The sequence below is a fragment of the Dipteris shenzhenensis genome, chromosome 27 (genome assembly GCF_047967505.1).
Source record: "Dipteris shenzhenensis isolate YYH24624 ecotype China chromosome 27, Dip_SZ_1.0, whole genome shotgun sequence".
Classification (NCBI taxonomy): domain Eukaryota; kingdom Viridiplantae; phylum Streptophyta; class Polypodiopsida; order Gleicheniales; family Dipteridaceae; genus Dipteris; species Dipteris shenzhenensis.
The window spans coordinates 40,046,870-40,064,124 of NC_141622.1; the positions used below are offsets into that span (position 1 = coordinate 40,046,870).

General features: G+C 42.0%; 1 protein-coding gene and 1 pseudogene across 1 annotated transcript in view; one reads left to right on the forward strand and one right to left on the reverse strand.

Annotated features, from left to right (window-relative positions):
• CRY3 (cryptochrome 3) overlaps positions 1 to 2,280 on the reverse strand; it is a 45,736-nt gene extending 43,456 nt beyond the window's left edge. Inside the window, exons 1-2 of the mRNA XM_087398752.1 lie at positions 2,049 to 2,280; positions 1,586 to 1,886 (exon numbers count right to left, since the gene is read on the reverse strand). Coding sequence (XP_087254878.1) covers positions 1,586 to 1,886; positions 2,049 to 2,270 — 523 coding nt within the window. The 5' untranslated portion in view covers positions 2,271 to 2,280. The remainder of the gene's footprint in view (positions 1 to 1,585; positions 1,887 to 2,048) is intronic.
• Positions 2,281 to 5,042: 2,762 nt separating this feature from the next.
• LOC147884293 (nitrate reductase [NADH]-like) lies at positions 5,043 to 17,255 on the forward strand (annotated as a pseudogene).

The following is a 17,255-nucleotide window of genomic DNA, read 5'->3' on the forward strand; positions in this document are numbered from 1 at the left end:
AGAGATTCTCTCAAATCAGAGTAAGGATCTTGTCATGGGAGGTGAGGATAGAGCTGTGGAATTGGTGATACTCAATGGAAAGGGATTACATCTCTGGTTTACAGGATTGTAATGAAGGGGGGAAAAGGGCTAATTTAGAGGCCCCTTTAGAGGCCTTCTACATGGGAAATGTGGAGGGACTATATAAGTCCCCATCCACTCCTTATTGTACACTTTTTGATGGGGACTATAAGTCCCCATCCACTCCTTATTGTACACTTTTTGATGGGGACTATAAGTCCCCATCCACTCCTTATTGTACACTTTTTGATGTGACATCTAATCCTATCTACTCCCACCTCCTTCCTCCTACGTGTTGCCTACACTCTCTTTCCCAATCTCTCTCTATTCTCTCTTCTCCTCTCCCTTCTCTTTCTCTCTCTCTCTTCCTCTCCCTGTTCCCCCTTTCCTCACTTCTCACTCCTTCTTTCCCCTTCCTATCTCTCCCCCCTCCAATCTGCCCCTGCTTCCTTCATTGCATTGGTATCAGAGCTCCCCCTAGGGCTCTGTAAGTTCTTCTCATTCTCAAAGTACTTGTTCTTTTGGGTACCTTCACCATACCACAGTGTGAACAAGGTACTAGCAGATAAAAGCACACATTACATTCGGCAACACAACCTAGCAGAGCTCCATCGATAATCACTGCTCCACTCCAAGATCGTCTTGAACCAAGATGCATAAGCCGGAAAGGAACTTCAATGTGCAAATCCCAGACACATGCAAATCCCATCCAACCATGGCTCTACACCGCCCATCGTCCCCCTTAGAAATTATCATTGTACTTCTCACTGCCCCTCGCTAGCATTAGGCCGCCCCACCATTCTCGATTTCGTCAGCCCCTACTGCAAGTTCTTCACCTACGACTCCTGTGACGGCTGCTCGTTGACCCTCCGCATCTCTCTCATCTGTGACGTTGTGAGCCAACACCCACGCCTACATGCCACCTCGCCATGCATTTCTACCACCTCACCCGTCACCCAATTCAACCTCCGACACAACCTTAGTGTAATCATTAACTACTTACCCGGTTAAGTTGACTGCAGGTTAGTTGGGGTTAGATTTGGTTAGATAGGCTTAGTTAGGTTACTTGGTTAGCTGAAGCTGTCTGGACTATGGCAGTGGACTAGTAATTGGAAAAGGGGATGGGTATTGCAAGAGATGTGCAGAGATGAATGAAGATATTTTCCATCTTTGGTGTGGCCTGCCCTTTTGCCAAAAAATTATGGAAATTGGTCAAAATGCACATAGGGAACCCTTTAATTGGAAAGCAATGCTCCTTGGTACTAAATCAGCTCACAAAGCAGGACACAAAATTTGAGTGGAATGTCAATCCAGCTGAATTGTTCCAATTTCTGCAAGAGATAGCATTGAAGGCATCCCTACTCTAGAAGCCAAACGGGAATAAGATCTTTCATATGCATGTTGACAATACGTATTGCCGCTATTAAAGCGACGTTCAGGCGTTGCTGGCAAAACATGAACTGGAAATCGAATTCTGAACCTGAAAATATATATCACAAGTGCAACGGACGAGGGAGGTCCTCACCACCCGTCTTGGGAAACCGGAAATGGTGTGTGGTACCGAAGTGCCTGGGATCAACACAGTACACGGGAAGGACGGCCTCGGACGCTATCCACGCTCTATAGAGAGCTTCATTATCCAGGAGCCGCAAATCATTTCTGAACCACACGATTGCTACACCCCGCCCTTTCCTGTTCAGCTTGTCAGTTGTGTACCTCTTAAATGATCCTTGAGCAGCCATAGGAAGCTTATCTCTGCAGAAAGTCTCGGCGGTCTCGCAAGTCTTGTTGATACCGGACGCGAAGCTGCACTGAACCGTCACCAGCTGATCTGCCAGAAGTCAAAGAATTGCAGGAACAAGTAAACTCTTCGGTTGAACGTAAAGAGGTACAAACGCAACAAATCCAAGTGCGAAGCAACGACCAAGAGACGATGGAGCTAATCACAAAAGCTCCAAAGATGAGAAGCGTTAGATGGGCAACAATACATGCAAGGCGATGACGAAGATGAGAGGGGAAGCAATGAAGGAAGCGAGCGGCGGAAGGAAGTGAGGATGGAAGAGGTTGGAGGGAGAGAGGAACAGCAAGGTGCATGGTGAGGTTGAGGTGGTGATTGATGAGTTCCCATGGCGTCGCGTCGTGATAGGAGAGCTCTTCTTGGCAGCTGATAGTGCTCGTGGTGCCTGGGTGGTGGACTTTATGGTTGACATCAAAGAGACGCGTGGCCTTCCCCCATCCATGAATCATAATCCTAGGGGCGTTTCACACCGCCGCGGAGTGGCGCCCTCCAGGGTTTTACACACTTATGCCAGAGGAAATGAGTTACAGACCTTGAGGTTTTACACACTGCCAGTGGAGGAAATGAGTTATAGACCTCGCTGCCCCCCTTGCGGGCATCGATTGCATTGAATGCTCCCCTTAGTGGCTCTCGCCCGGAGCTTGGTGTGTATGGATATGGCACCCGCCAAGCTTGATTCTTTTTTCTGATTCGTTGAGTAGCATTGAAGCGGGCATCCGAGGTTTGGTGTGTAACCAGCCTAAGGCGAATGTCAAATTTCAAATAACGTTCACTTTGCAAACCAAGCTTGCAATGCAATAGAAAAACGGTTGCTGGTCAGCTCTCACAGGAACATGGTGGTTTCTAACCCACCTCTCCCGCGCGTCTTATACTCTTCCCATTAATCCTAAGCATGTTGGATGTCAAATTTCAAATTACGCTCACGCTGCAAACCAGGTTGGATGTCAAATTTCAAATTAGGTTCGCATGTAGTGATTTTGGTGGGAAAACCTGGTTGCTACCAAGGGGCCAGTAGGAAAACCTGGTTGTTGGTCAGCCCTGACAGGAACATGGTGGTTTGCAAACCACCCCTCCCACGTCGTGAATAGGCTCTTATACTCTTTCCATTCATCCTAATCATTTTTCGCTTAGTGTTGATGTTCTAATTTGAAATGGAACGTATTCTATAGTCCACATGGCTTTGCTCCTTTCTAGCGCGCATGGCCAACCACCTTCCACCATGCGGTGCATCATGAGGTTGCTCTCCTGAAGATGAGTTCCCGTGGCATCGTCATTAGAGCTCTTCTTGAGAGTTGATAGCGCTCCTGCTTTGTAGAGCTCCATGGGTGGAAGGTGGTTGACATGATGGTTGAAATCAAAGCCCAATCCCCTCACCATGAATGATAATCCTAATCCTTTTTTCCTGTAAATCCTTTCTTTGCCATGAATGATAATCCTAATCCTTTCTTTCTATTAATCCTAATCCTTTTGTGCTCTTCCTCTTTGTAACTAACTACTAGGTTAGTTATTCATCTGCACCCCCAAGGACATTTGCACAGAATCCCCAAGGAGCCAGATGCAAGAAGGGAAAGGTCGAGAAGCGTCTCAATAGACAAGCAGGGAAAGTGAGAGGCAACGAGACAGAAGGAGAGCAAGGGACTAATTTTTTAACTACTTGGCTTACCTATTCAAGTTTCAATGGGGGTTTTTTACTTATGTTGATCAATTTGACTTATGTTAAGAGCTCTATGAATAGCATTGACTTTGAGCCACCATGGTAGGAATCTTCACACAAGCTCTCTTGAATTAACAGTTCATATGTCGTCAAAGCAAGCAAGAGATGAAGGAGAGAGCATGAGGATTAGCATATGCCATTTTCCTTGGAGCGGTATAGGCCCAAGTGGTTATAATATGAGAATGACAGAGGTACAAGAATGAGAGAGGTACAAGAGAGTAAAAAGGTTACCCTCCCTTCAAAAGGTGGAATGTACATTAAAGGCAAAATTTTTGACTTTGGTCTCTATTGTGTACTTGCAAGTGTACTTGCAACTTTGAAAATAGAAGCTCTCTCTTTCTCTACATTCTCTTGCAATGAGTCTTCTTGTTTCCTTTTTCTAGTTGTCTTGTGATTGCCACTATCCCCCTCCCCCACTTCCTCCCTCCTCTCATTCTCATTCCCTTCTCCCCTTCCTCTCTCCCCCTCTCTCACCTTCCTTCCTCGTGGAATCACTTGCACCCAATCTGATAGATGCTTAGGTGACACAAGTGTGAGGCTTGTGCATACGAAGCTCCCACAAGGAGTTGCTCGAGAGTAGAGTCTTCGACGGCATTCTTCCAAGATCCCCACGACACATGAGTCACCACCATACTACATAGTTTTAGTCCCGTTGTTGGAGAGTTTGAGGTATGCTTTTATATTGCACAATCTCTCTAGTACCGTTAACCACCCATTGCACAATGCTTCTAGCTTAACTAGGAGTGTTGTTAGTGGAGTATATGATGGGATTGAAGGAGGAAAGTGTGAGCTTGAGGTAGGAGAATAGAAACTATCATTTTTGCCCATAGAGTGTGTTTTCCATGCATTTGTGCTTACTTTTTAGTGTTTTGTGCTATCACATTCTAGGAATAGCTAGTGTGGGTGATTGCTAAAGTGTGTGTGGTGTCAAATCTCACTCAAAAACACTAAAAGATGAGGTTGGATCAAATTGAGTTGAGGTGTGAGTGAGTTCTCAACCACCTGCTTTAAGTTGTTGTTTTTTGTAATTTCTTGGTTTGGTAGGTAGAATAGGTAGCATAGCATCCCCTTGTGTTCACAAACTTGCACAGAAGCCTAGAAATTCTTAGAGAGCACCAAAAACCAATTAGTCGCTACTTTATAAAGTAGCGTAACATGTGGACTACCAGTTGGCCAACCATCCCTACCCACCTCACCTAACATCACGTGGAATTTTATGAACTCAACTTTCACTTCAAAGGTCAACCCTCGCTTTAAGGTTAACGCAATGACTTACAATCCGATGCATTAGGAGTCGCTGCTACTGACCCTCTACGTTAATCAATCGTTGCATTGTCAGTCTCGCTGCATACCAATCATTGCTTTAATCACCTGTTGTGTTATCACAATTGATACTTTAAGGACCCGTCGCATTAACAGTTTCTATTATATTGCTAATGCAGCGATTGCTGCTTTGAGTCTAATGTAGCGATGACTGACAAGCCAGCGACCCAGGGAGTCATTGCTTTAAGGCTAATGCAGCAACTACTGCTTAAGGGGCAAAAGGACACAATGACTGATTCTGATTGGGCAGCTAGGTCAGTGGTGGGCGACACATGCACCTAAGGTTTAGGAGGGTGATAGGTATTGAGCTCGAGCCAAAGGATAGCGCTTCAAACAACGTCCTAATTAGTCCATCGAACGTTGCATTGTCAGTTCCATCCGAGATCTCAACCTTAAGTTCATATTCGATCCACGATCCCATGCACACAAAGCCCTCAAGTTCGGAGGATGCCATGAGCTTCAACGCGAACTGGGGGAGAACCGGAATCCTAGGGCCGCCATGGATCCTAATTCCATCTCTATAAGGCCCCAATCCCCCACCCCTTCCACTACAGCCTTGTGTTTGAGGGAGTCGTTCTCCAATTTTATGGGACGGTTCGACTTGTCTGCCCCAACCTAGTCAACCCCTTCGCCAAGCAAACTAGATTGACTGAAGAGTAGCAAGACCCCCCACCAACTTTTGTATTAGGTAGTGCTCAACGAAATCCCCTGTCCATCTTGACCGAAGAGCCTTCAATTCTATGAGGGTGAACCATCCTTCATGAGGACTTTGGAGCCATGGGCACCAAGTCCTAAAGGGCAGGGGAATGATCAAATGGAATTTGGGGAGAACACCTTACCACACCAAATGGCCCCTCGTCCTAATTTTTACACAACTTGGGGAGGAGCTCTAGAAGGTACTCCCTTTCCCATGGCCACATCTTATAGGCCAGTGCCTAACGTAAACATACCAATGGCAAGGCCCATACTAGTGAGGCCAGTAAACCCAATCCCACCATCCGTGCCGACTCCATGTCCCACGAGGCTAGGACTAGCGAACACAATTCCTATTCGGTTGACGAACTTCTATAATCCACCCCAAGGACCATCCAATTATGGTGCCCCTGCTAGTCCCTCAAGCATCTCCACCTAAACCACAAGCAATACGCACTGATGAGGCAATGTGCAAGCACCAACACCAGAGTTAGAGTGGCTTGGGAGACTTTGATTCCACCAACCCAAGAGGTAGGGCTTAACATTGTTAATCCAGATGCTCATTATAGAGATTTTCTTTGTAAGCTTATTGTTATGGGACACACCCCAAGCTAGAAGACATAGAATAATTTTTCTTAGGATGCATTGGGTCTTGTATCCCTTCTTTAAGTGGTGTGTGCTTGGATGGCACACACTGGATCTACATCCTTGTAGAGTCTTCCTCACCTCTTATGGCTTCTATCATCAGAAGTTGGAAACTTTGGGGTTTTATAAGGAGGATTCTCACCATTCTATAGAATGACATAAAGCATCCACTGGTCTTGAGTTAATGAATCTTCGATGAACTTAGTAGACCTCTAGTCTTGAGTTAATGAATCTTAGATGACCTTTGTAGATTTTTTGGTGCTTTAGGTTATATGTAGTTGTCTTAATGGGAGACAGGTAATGATTCCTTTGTGGGGTCCTAGAAATATTTTAAGGGACTCCTTGAAGAACAAATATATCATAAGGTAAGTCTTACTAGAGGGAGAAGTAGAAGAATTGATGAAATAGATGCAACTGTCCCTCTGGAAGGGGCCACTAAACATGGGGGATATCATAGCCACAAGACATACCAAATGAGCGAGGGATTTTTATGGCATAGGAATTCTTTCTCATGTGATTGGCCTCTTGTGGACACTTGTTGAGGATTCATGTCAACATAAGGTTTCATACTGTGAATAGCACTAAAAAAAGGTGCTAAAAAGGAAAGAACATTGGATACCCTAACCATAATCTTGAAGGGATCTGTATATATTCATTCTTTTCAACTAGCCTAGTGTACAAGAAGTCATTTGTGGTGTGTTGTCTAGCTATTCCTTCTCTCTTCACCTCCACTCTTCTCCTCTCCCTCTTCATATTTGCTCATGTTAGTAGGTTGTGATCCATTTTGAGAGGAATCTAGATCTTCTTCCTTTGTCAGTTTCTTGAGAGATTTGTGTGAAAGTTATCTAGAGTTCGAGGTATTCCTTTATTGAGTGATTGTGAATGTGAGAGAGTTTTCTTTTGTATTCACTCACACTCACATCTACTTTTGAAGAATCTACAACTTCAAGAAAACATACCTATCTATAGCATGCTTTGACCCAGCTAACAAGGAGCAGACATGCACACACATGACTTGAAGAAGATGAGTGCCTCAAAGAGAGAGAGAGAGAGAGTTGTGTGTGTGTGTTTGTGTGTGTGTGTGTGTGTGTGTGTGTGTGTGTGTGTGTTAGAAATCCCCATGATAAAACAAAATAAGATAAAAGTCTTGATAAAAGTCTTGAGGACCAAAGCCACTTTATGTCCAATATTATCCTAGTCAAACTTTCCTTGATAACCAGGAAAGGAAAACTGGTCCAAAAAGATATAGAAGCCTAGCATAAACTCTCATAGTAAGATGTTTCACATATATTTTACTATACTATGATTGGCAGTGGTAGTTTGCTTTGTTCATTCGAAGGTTTCTTGAGCATAAGCATATTGGATAGCGCATCTATCGAGTGTGGGCATGCAAAGGTAGTCACGTAGTTTGAAAAATGCAATGATAGAGAAGTGCATCGGCTATCGAGGGAAGGAAGGCTTGTATACCATCTTGCTTCACCACATTGTCACTATGCTCGATGAGCATTCCAAGCAGGATCCAGAGCTCACCATTCGAGGCTTCGTTAGCTCTCATTGAGGGTAGAGGGGTATCGTTGCTCTGTAGCTGGGTGGGAGATGGAGAGTGAACCAGTGTGTCACACTTGTGTGCTCTCCATCTCCTTAGGAAGCATCCGTGGTGTGTCCCCCGAGGTTCTCTCCCCATTGTCAGGTGCTCCGTCCAAGCTAAGCAGTCGCTCCAGGCTTCCCTTGCTTTTCTTGATGGTTCATACACCCCTGTACCTGGGCTGTCAGACCTTCACTAAGGCAAGGCCGCACTCTCGCTCCATGGCAATAGTAATTCCAGTGCTCCTCGGTTCTGTTGCTATTCAATGCTGGTAGTTCTTCTTGAAAAATAGATCCCAAGCCATGACCAAAGCTTAAGGTGTTAAGTCCAATGTGCCTTGGATCCTCCATAGTTTAGCAGTCCCAAGTGGCTGTTGTGAACCACTCTCAAGAGCGGGAGGGCGGGTCATTAAAGTTGCCAATTGCAAGGTCACCAGGTACCTTGCATTTTCCAAAGTCCCCATAATATGCCACTTATGTCACATTGTATTTTGGGGTCCTTTGTACTTAAAGTCACTCATGGTTGAGGGCTCGAGGTGAAGGACGTTAGAATTTAGTCTATTCATCCTCCTCTTCTTCCTGTTCGAATTTTTACCCTCTTATCTTAACCATCAAAATTCTTATGCATGCAATATATCCATATCTAAGCATGCGCTATTATCCCAACTTTGTCTTTCCCTAGTAGATCTCGTTTGCTCCAGTGTATTCCTTTTAATGCTAGCCACCACAATAAAGAGATTAATGGTGGATGGCTCGTGGTCAAGGACATGATTCCCTTCATTATCCTTGTCCTTTTTGTTCTAATTTCTTGGTCTCATCCTTGGTCTCCTACTATAATTCTTGACTCTAGGATTTTAAAAAATTGCATATATCTCCAAATCCCTTTTATTGATATGAATGATGTGTTTATTGTCTCCCAGAGGCCAATTAGTGCAATTATGGTTACATGGGAGGGCTAATTAGGGTGTTCGTAATTGTCTTTAAGTCCATAGCCCAATACCCTCATTAAGTAGTAGCATGTATACTTGTAGGTGATCATATATATAGAGATGTATTGTCCCATCCATGCCTCAAAGGGAAGCAAATGTGCAATTTCTCCATCCCTGAAGTGGGTCATGCCCCTCTAGGAAGCAAGTGTGTGTGTGTGTGTGTAAAACATTACTACATCAATAGCATATATCAATTTAAATGTATTTCTTTAATAAAATACATTGGTCCTTGGTCACATGTGTGTGCCTCTCTAGTCAATAGAAATATCCAATGGATGTGAATTAACTGTATGGCACTAGCCCGCCGACCAAAGGCTAGTTGGAAAACCAAAGTGTGTGTTTAGATTAAAAAGTCCCATCAATAATTGGGCCATACAATTAATTTTATCAATTGGATAAAAAGTAAAAAAAGAAAAACATATAAGGAAAAAATGTTTGAGACATCCAAGTTGAAAAATGCAACAACTAGAGTTTGCAAAAATTTCGACCAAAATTAAGAATTTTTAATAATATTGAGTTTGACAAACATAATATTGAACAAAGATGTTGAATCCTCAAGCATTCCAGGTTCTGAGGTCGGGGTCCACTTACTTGCCACCATCCAAACAAACTAGGTGTTAGAACATCATAGTTACATTTGGGTAGACAGGTAGTGCATGTTTTCCCCGGCTTGTTTATCACTTTACTTAGGAATATAGACAACCATATATATTCTTAGATAATTAAAAATGTTTAAGTCACAAGTGGAGTAAGAAGTGAATGAGTGCATGGGTTGAGAAAGGATTAGATGTATGGGACGATTAGTGGACTTGGTGTGTGGGGTGGTTAAAAAGAGAGTGTAAAGGGGAGATTTCATAAGAGGTACATAAAAGATTAATCCATAGTTTGGGAAGTATAGATGTATGTGTGTGTGTGTAGAAATAAGTGTGTGTGTGTGTGTGTGTGTGTGTGTGTGTGTGTGTGTGATACATTTACTAATCAAAATTATTGTGTGTGTGTGTGTGTGTGTGTGTGTGTGAGAGAGAGAGAGAGAGAGAGAGAGAGAGAAATCCCCATGATAAAACAAAATAAGATAAAAGTCTTGAGGACCAAAGCCACTTTATGTCCAATATTATCCTAGTCAAATTTCCTTGATAACAAGGAAAGGAAAACTGGTCCAAAAAGATATACAAGCCTGGCATAAACTCTCATAGTAAGATGTTTCACATATATTTTACTATACTATGATTGGCAGTGGTAGTTTTCTTGAAATGGAAAAAATTTATATCAAATATACTAGCACCCAAATCAAAATGACCACTAAGGGTTTTTCACAATCTTTCTCGGTCCTCCGCAAGTGGTTGGGAGTTCCATATGATAAAATGAACCCCCTCCAAAATTTTGGTGTTGCCATAAAGGTCCTCCTTGAAGGTTGGTATGGTCAATGCATCCCAAAGTAGATTTTTCAATCGTCAAAATCAATCATCCCATCAATATCATGATGCCAAAGATATTACTCTACGAATGTGGTTGAGAAGTGCACCAATTCACTTGGAACCATCACAACATATCATGAGTTTGTTTGAAGGTTGAAGAAAGCCTTGTATGGCTTGAAGCAAGCACCCAGAGCATGGTCTGACAAGATAGGACAATACCTTGTCACTATTGGCTTTCAGATTTCCAAGGCAGATTTCTCACTTTATGTGAGAAAAACAAAGAAAGGTATTATGCTGCTTGTCATTTACGTTGATGATTTGATCATCACAGGTGATAGTGATGAAGATATCCTTCATGTGAAAATGTTATTAAAGCAGAAGTTTGAGATGAAGGATTTGAGAGAGCTACGTTACTTCTTGGGCACTGGTATTCTAGGAGCTCAGGAAGGGCATTGTGAAGCCATATGCCCATATTGCTTGCATTCAAAGCAAGCACCTGCAAACAACCCCCATTTCAGCTTGTAGAATGCACTGCCCATGGAAACATTATTGATAGTAACTGAATAAGGAGCCGGCGTCACTCTGAATGCAAAAATATCCCATTCGGTGGCAAATGCCATCTTATGTTGGTCTTCGACACTACAATGAACACTTGGTAGTTGTTCCCATCTTTTCGGGCATATCTATGGCTAGCATCCAATTGTGAGAAAAATTGGTTTCTAGAAATGGGGCATACCAATGTTCATCCCGATCCTTAGATGTGGCTTTCTCATTATAGGCTTGGAACACATTGATTTATGTTGTCCGTTGGGTGGTGTGTGAAGAGAGTGGGAGAGAAGGAAGGAGTCTCACTTGCAGCTTTCTCACATACACAATGGGGGAATATACACAAAGGTGGAGGCTGAAAACAGTTTTCCTCTTCTTAGTTGTGAAAGCCAAAAGAACTCTCTAAGTACAAAAGGAATAGGTGAACCCTATATGTGGGTCTCAAACCAAACTCAGCTAACTAAGGTGGCATACTAACTGAGCCACTAACTAGAGTACATAAGGATAGCTGTAATCTAGCTATTATTCATGGGTGGTGTACCAACCGCATCTGCAGCTAACAAGTCGGTGACATAAATACACAACGATCACCCTGGCATATCACGAGTGGAGCTCGATATCTCAACACTCACCCTTGAGCTCAATCCCGATTCCTGTACACCAAGCAGGTCTCTAAACTTGTGCAGCTTCTCTGCACCCAATGCCTTCGTGAATATGTCAGCTACCTGATCCTTTGTGCTGACATAAACTAGATCAATAAAACCTACTAGAACCTTCTCCTGCACATAGTGATAATGCACCTCAATGTGCTTTGTTCTAGCATGATAGACTGGGTTATTTGCCAAGTGTATACTGCTCATGTTGTCACAATAAATGACAACTGGCCCATCTGTAGGCTAATGCATATCATAAAGTAGCTTATGCAACCAAGCTGCCTCACATGCAACCATTGCTGCACCCCTGTACTTAGCCTCTGTGGTCGACAAGGCAATTGTAGGCTATTTCTTGCTGCTCCAAGTGACTACAATACTCCCAAAAGAGAACACATATCCACTGGTAGATCATCTATCAGAAATACTACTAGCCCAATCAGCATCAGTGTATCCATGCAACTGTATCTGAACCCCAGTGTCATAAAATAGTCCATACTGCAATGTGGACTTCACATACCTCAGTATGCGTCTAGCTGCATCCAAATGCGATTTCCTTGGAGCTTGCATAAACTGACTTACCAACCCAACAGCATAGCTCAAATTTGGCCTGGTAATAGTCATATAAATCCGACTTCCTACTATGCGTCTGTACATAGTAGGGTCTTCCAGAAGCTCACCTACATCTGCACTCAACTTCACATTCTGCTCCAAACGACCTAGCAAGATAGAGCTACAACACTGACCCAGTGGGATAGTAGGTTGGCAGGATGATTAGTATGGTAGCTCTGCGTCTAACCAGGGCCACTGTGACCCCCAACAAAAAGGCATGATTTTGACTAAAAAGATGGAGACACTTAGCCAACAGTAACCCAATCTCTATCTTTATGGACTTTGCCTTCTTTGGATGCCAAAAAGCAAGTTCGATTTTATCTATAAATAGAAGGATGGGGCGCTCAGTTTCAATCAATCATCTTGCTTGTCTTTTTGATTATCAACTTCAGTGTTTCCTGTCCACAGTAATAATATGCCATTATTCATATAAATCTAAAAAATCTGCTCGTTTTGCATTATATCTCTATCACCTTTACGGGCCTTTTTCCTTTTATATGTTGTTAGTTTTTTTTCCATTTCAAGGCAAGATGTTAGAACTAAGACAATCAAATCTATTGAATAATCTATAAAACCAAGGCCAATACCACCATATTCTATATAACCAGGGGCAAATATATTACTATATGTTGGTATATTCAATTCCAAAAAATGGAGATATATCATACTCTATAATAGGCTCTTATAAGTTCATGGATCCTCGTTTTCTTTGCAATAAACTTTCAAACCACATTATCCCCAAAGTCTATTATTTTATGTACTTACCAACAATTATTATACTTCTTCTCCCCTATATGGGTACGTATGCTTTGCTCGAAAAGATAAGATTCAAAACATGGAGCCCCTGTTCTTACATGCTCTCTTGTTTTCATACTACAATTTTCCCAACAAACATGCACACATGAATCTCCAAAGTCCAGTTGTAGAGGTTCTCTACACAACGGCTACTTATCTCCATAAATTATCATGTGTTAAATCTTACAAGGTCTTCGGCAAACCACAACTCATATCATATATATTCTAGTGTCCTCGAAGGAGTAGGACTGCTAAATGCAGCACATAATTATATAGCTTGAGCAAGGACTGTAGTCTTTGTTGGGAGACTTAGTTCCACCTTATTGAGCTACTTGTCTGTAGATTAAAAACGGTCAGGAAAAACTCCTTGTTATGATAGTGCATCTCCTGCATCGGTTTTCTCTATCAAGCTCCCAACCTACTTCTATTGCAATGATTAAGAGTTCTTCTAAAAATGGATGCAAATGATGGGCATTAGTGGCATTCACCATGGTCCATAGTGATAAAACAGACTGAAACAACACATATAACACTAGGGAAGACATTATTATATGAGCCCAAGTGTCTTATTCAAGGGTGGTTAGTAAACAGAGCTACTATATATATATATATATATAAATGCCCGGTTGTCATAATCCATAGTGTGCTGCCACTCCTGAGTCAACAAACTACTACATAAGTTTGTTGTTCTGATAGGACGTCACATTGGACATCCATTCAAGGGAAGTCTCATTACCTGTCTATAGCAGGATCAAGGGGGGGTCAAACATCCAATGTGTCAAAAGATCCTCACATATTAGTACATTCCTGAAGGTAGTAAGTTCATACTTTTTAAAAATAGTCATTGTGATGAACCTTAAAGTTCTACTACGGTTGTTCCTATCTATACGAGTTACAAACATTTCGACACCCATTCTTCTTAGTTTTGGGTTGAAGTGCTCGCTTGGAAGATGGATGCATGTTTTCATACTTTGGAATGAGATCCTTCTTCCCTCAATGGGGTAAACATAGATTTTTACAGGAATACTAGTATTTCGTGACCTCTCCCATATTCTGTCACTAAGCAGTTAAAGTTTTCAGTATTCATTTTAGGAAAACTAGCCATATTTGGTCGTTTGGGCATGACAGATCTTTTACAACACAACCAAAGTTATTTATTATTAGATTCTCTACTCTTTACGGTAGCTAACCTAGGGAAAAATTTTTAGTTTTTGAGCTCTTGTTGAGCCATGTATATCAATGGTAGAGGTTGATTTTATATACATCTAATGGTGTAGCTTTATTTTTTTATGAAACCACTTGTCACAAGGGGACTTAAGTTTGCTAAAAAAAGCTCTCTCTTGATTTTGATTTTACTGAGGTATTCTTGACATCTTTTCAGCAGCACGTTCGAACAGATCACCGTGCAAATCTATGAAACTTGTCGCATAGTGAGGGAGAAGGTCTTTGCAAAGAAGTATAAAGCAAAAGCACGCTACAAAAGCTGTTTGCACCACTTAGAAGAAGTGGAAATGATGGCAAGATTCCAGTGGAGTCTAGTAGACTCTGACAAAGGGGAGAGGGGCACTAATTTCTCCCCCTATTCAACCTTTGCTCCCATGTTCATATTTAGTTGCTGCGATTAATTGTTCCAACTTCCGCTGCTTTTACGGGCACATTTTAGAGGAATCACAAACAAATGACTTTATTGTTCACCTCCTTTATGAACAACCCTATGACTCTACAGCAAAATTGAGTTTTCACGGAGGAAGATCTAAAGGGCACTGCAAGTTCTGCCGGTTCTTTGATGAGTAGCCTCGCTCCCTCGACCAATGGACCTTACACCTCTAATTTTGCCCCCAACTTCTTTGGTTCACATTCAGACTTTGAAACCGAATAATCAGATGAGCTCTTTGTACCCAAATTGGCAGTGCACCCCTCGCTGCATGTATGGACCATCGCATCTTATAATGGATCCATCCAGTTGGCCTCCAACGTGCAAGAAAAGTAAAACAGCTCCTTCCATCAGCTTTCCTCGGTCATTCAACGCTTCCATATATGAATTGGAAGAGAACGTATTCCTAAATGAGGGGACACACAAAATGAAACAGATGGCTAAAAACTGTGACCCTAGAACGGCATCCAATATGCAAAGGCCTCAAAGATCTCCTAAGCATCGACCAATTTCTTGCACCAGTTGGAGTGAGGAAGCCAAGGATGATGTATCATCCTTAGATATAGAACAATGATATGCTGTCTAAAATAGTGATGCTCTTGATATTGCACTCGTGATGATAAAAGAAAGGTTAATACACAAACTCGATAGAGCGACTATATTAATATAGTAATGCTTCTGACACTACACTAGTGCATAATGTCACCCACATAAAAAATTGCCATAAACAATTTATATCAGTCTACAAAAGTTTAGAAAAGTAATTATTTGATGACCTTTGATAGGGCAATCCCAAAATCCTTTTCTTAGATCTTTCACATCTAAAGAAAGTTTTCCAAGAGAGAACATTACTGGAGGATCTATTACTCTGAGAGTGATGGATATTATTCAAATGATATTTCCACATATATTCTAAAGGATAGAGAGAATATGCTTTCTTGATCCATCTATTTGGAGTATCTGCTGTCTTGATCCGAGTATTTTTTAGGATACCTGGTGTTTTGGATAGTGGTATGCATAGCTAGGTAGCTTAGTTGCAAAGTATGGATGAACATATAGCTTAATGCTTTTTTAGTTCACATTGTAACCCCACTCCTAAGGCAAAGGCATGTATGACAAAAGTAATTTTTGTAGGGAATAAATTTGAGATATTTTGGAGGGTACACTAAGCTACTTTAAGAACATAAATATGAACATAAGTATATGAAAAAAAAAAGGCAAGAAGCATAAATAGGTAAAGGCTAATATATAGCTCAATAAACAAAGAACAATAGAACTCAATGAATGAAGGAAAAAAGAGGCAAATGAAGATCAACTCCCCCCGTCATCACTGGATTATACCTGCGCGATGAAGATGACAACAATCTCTTGCCTCTGGAACCCACAAATGTAGCACTATATGATTTTTTGATACTGCAGCCGGACGATGCTAATCCTTTGCTCCCCACTGAATCAAACTCGGATGATACCATTGATGGCCATCTTGTTGGTGTTTCTTACCCACATGATTCTGTCCAAGATTACCTAGTCGATCCTTGGACGAGATAGAACGGCAAATAGTTGGATCCGAAGACACCCCGAGCTCGTCAGGCTCACAGGCAAGCATCCCTTCAACTGCGAACCCCCCTATGTCGCTTAATGTAGCATGGATTTCTAACACCCACTTCTATGCAACCATGGCTAAGTTCCCTGAACAAATGTCTATGAATGGACTATCAAATTTTCTAGCCTCGTGAGAAGGCCACAAACACTATGGATGCGGCAAATAATCAATGAATTCGAGCCTTGGGAGCTGCCTGTTTGGTTTGCCATAAATTAATGAAAAGAACAAAACATGATACAGCAGACTATCAGATTCAATTGGGGCACTGCTAGCATTTCAACATTGGTGTGGCAGGAGCACGACTGTGCGATTTTCTTCGTCGGTGGTGCGAGATTTATAGCAAAAAAAAGGGATCTCTTCATGTCTGCTTCAAGGGTGAGGAGTGTTGCCCAGCGGGGGAGGATCATGCTATGGTACTAGCATATTTTTTGGTGTTGCAATGGATCAATCTTGAGATATTTTGGTTGCATACTTGCAAAATGGCCAGCATTTAGAGCCAGATCACGGGTTTCCTATCAAAGGATCATATTGGGGATGTTCATCAGAGGGTGCACGATCAAGTGTCTCAAACACATAATAGTGACAAGCAAGGAATCCAAGATCCAATATCACTACAAAGACAATTGAGTTCTTCCATTGCTGTGGACACAGAGACAAAAAATGGTGAAGGTATGCACTCCAAGCCATATGCATGCCAGAGACATGATCCCTCCCTTTTGTCTCAAGGCTTGTGCAGCCCACTACAAGTGTAGGAAGCTCTACTTCTCCTTGACCCGGTTGTTGTTGCAATCCATTCTCATTGACTGCTCACAGTAATTTTAGGCCGTTAACCCCTCCATTTCAACCTCAAGATTTGTCCCAAGATTCCCTCTATACCAAGTATTGCAGTTGTTTGCTATGGGGCCAGCAACAAAGAATCGATGTCTCTTTTGAGCCTAGTGAGCAACTTTAGGAAAATGTTGCCCAGAATTTTTTGTACTTTGCAACATCCATGGAATTCGTTAAATGTATTAACAAATGTTAGTCGAGGATTGGTTCACAGGTTCAATTTCTCTTAATTCGCCAACATGCCATAGTTCATTGAACGTATTTAAATGTTGCAATCTCTATAGTCTCGCACTATTTCACACAAGATTTGGAAGTGAAAGTACTTTATTTCGATGTGAGTATGTAG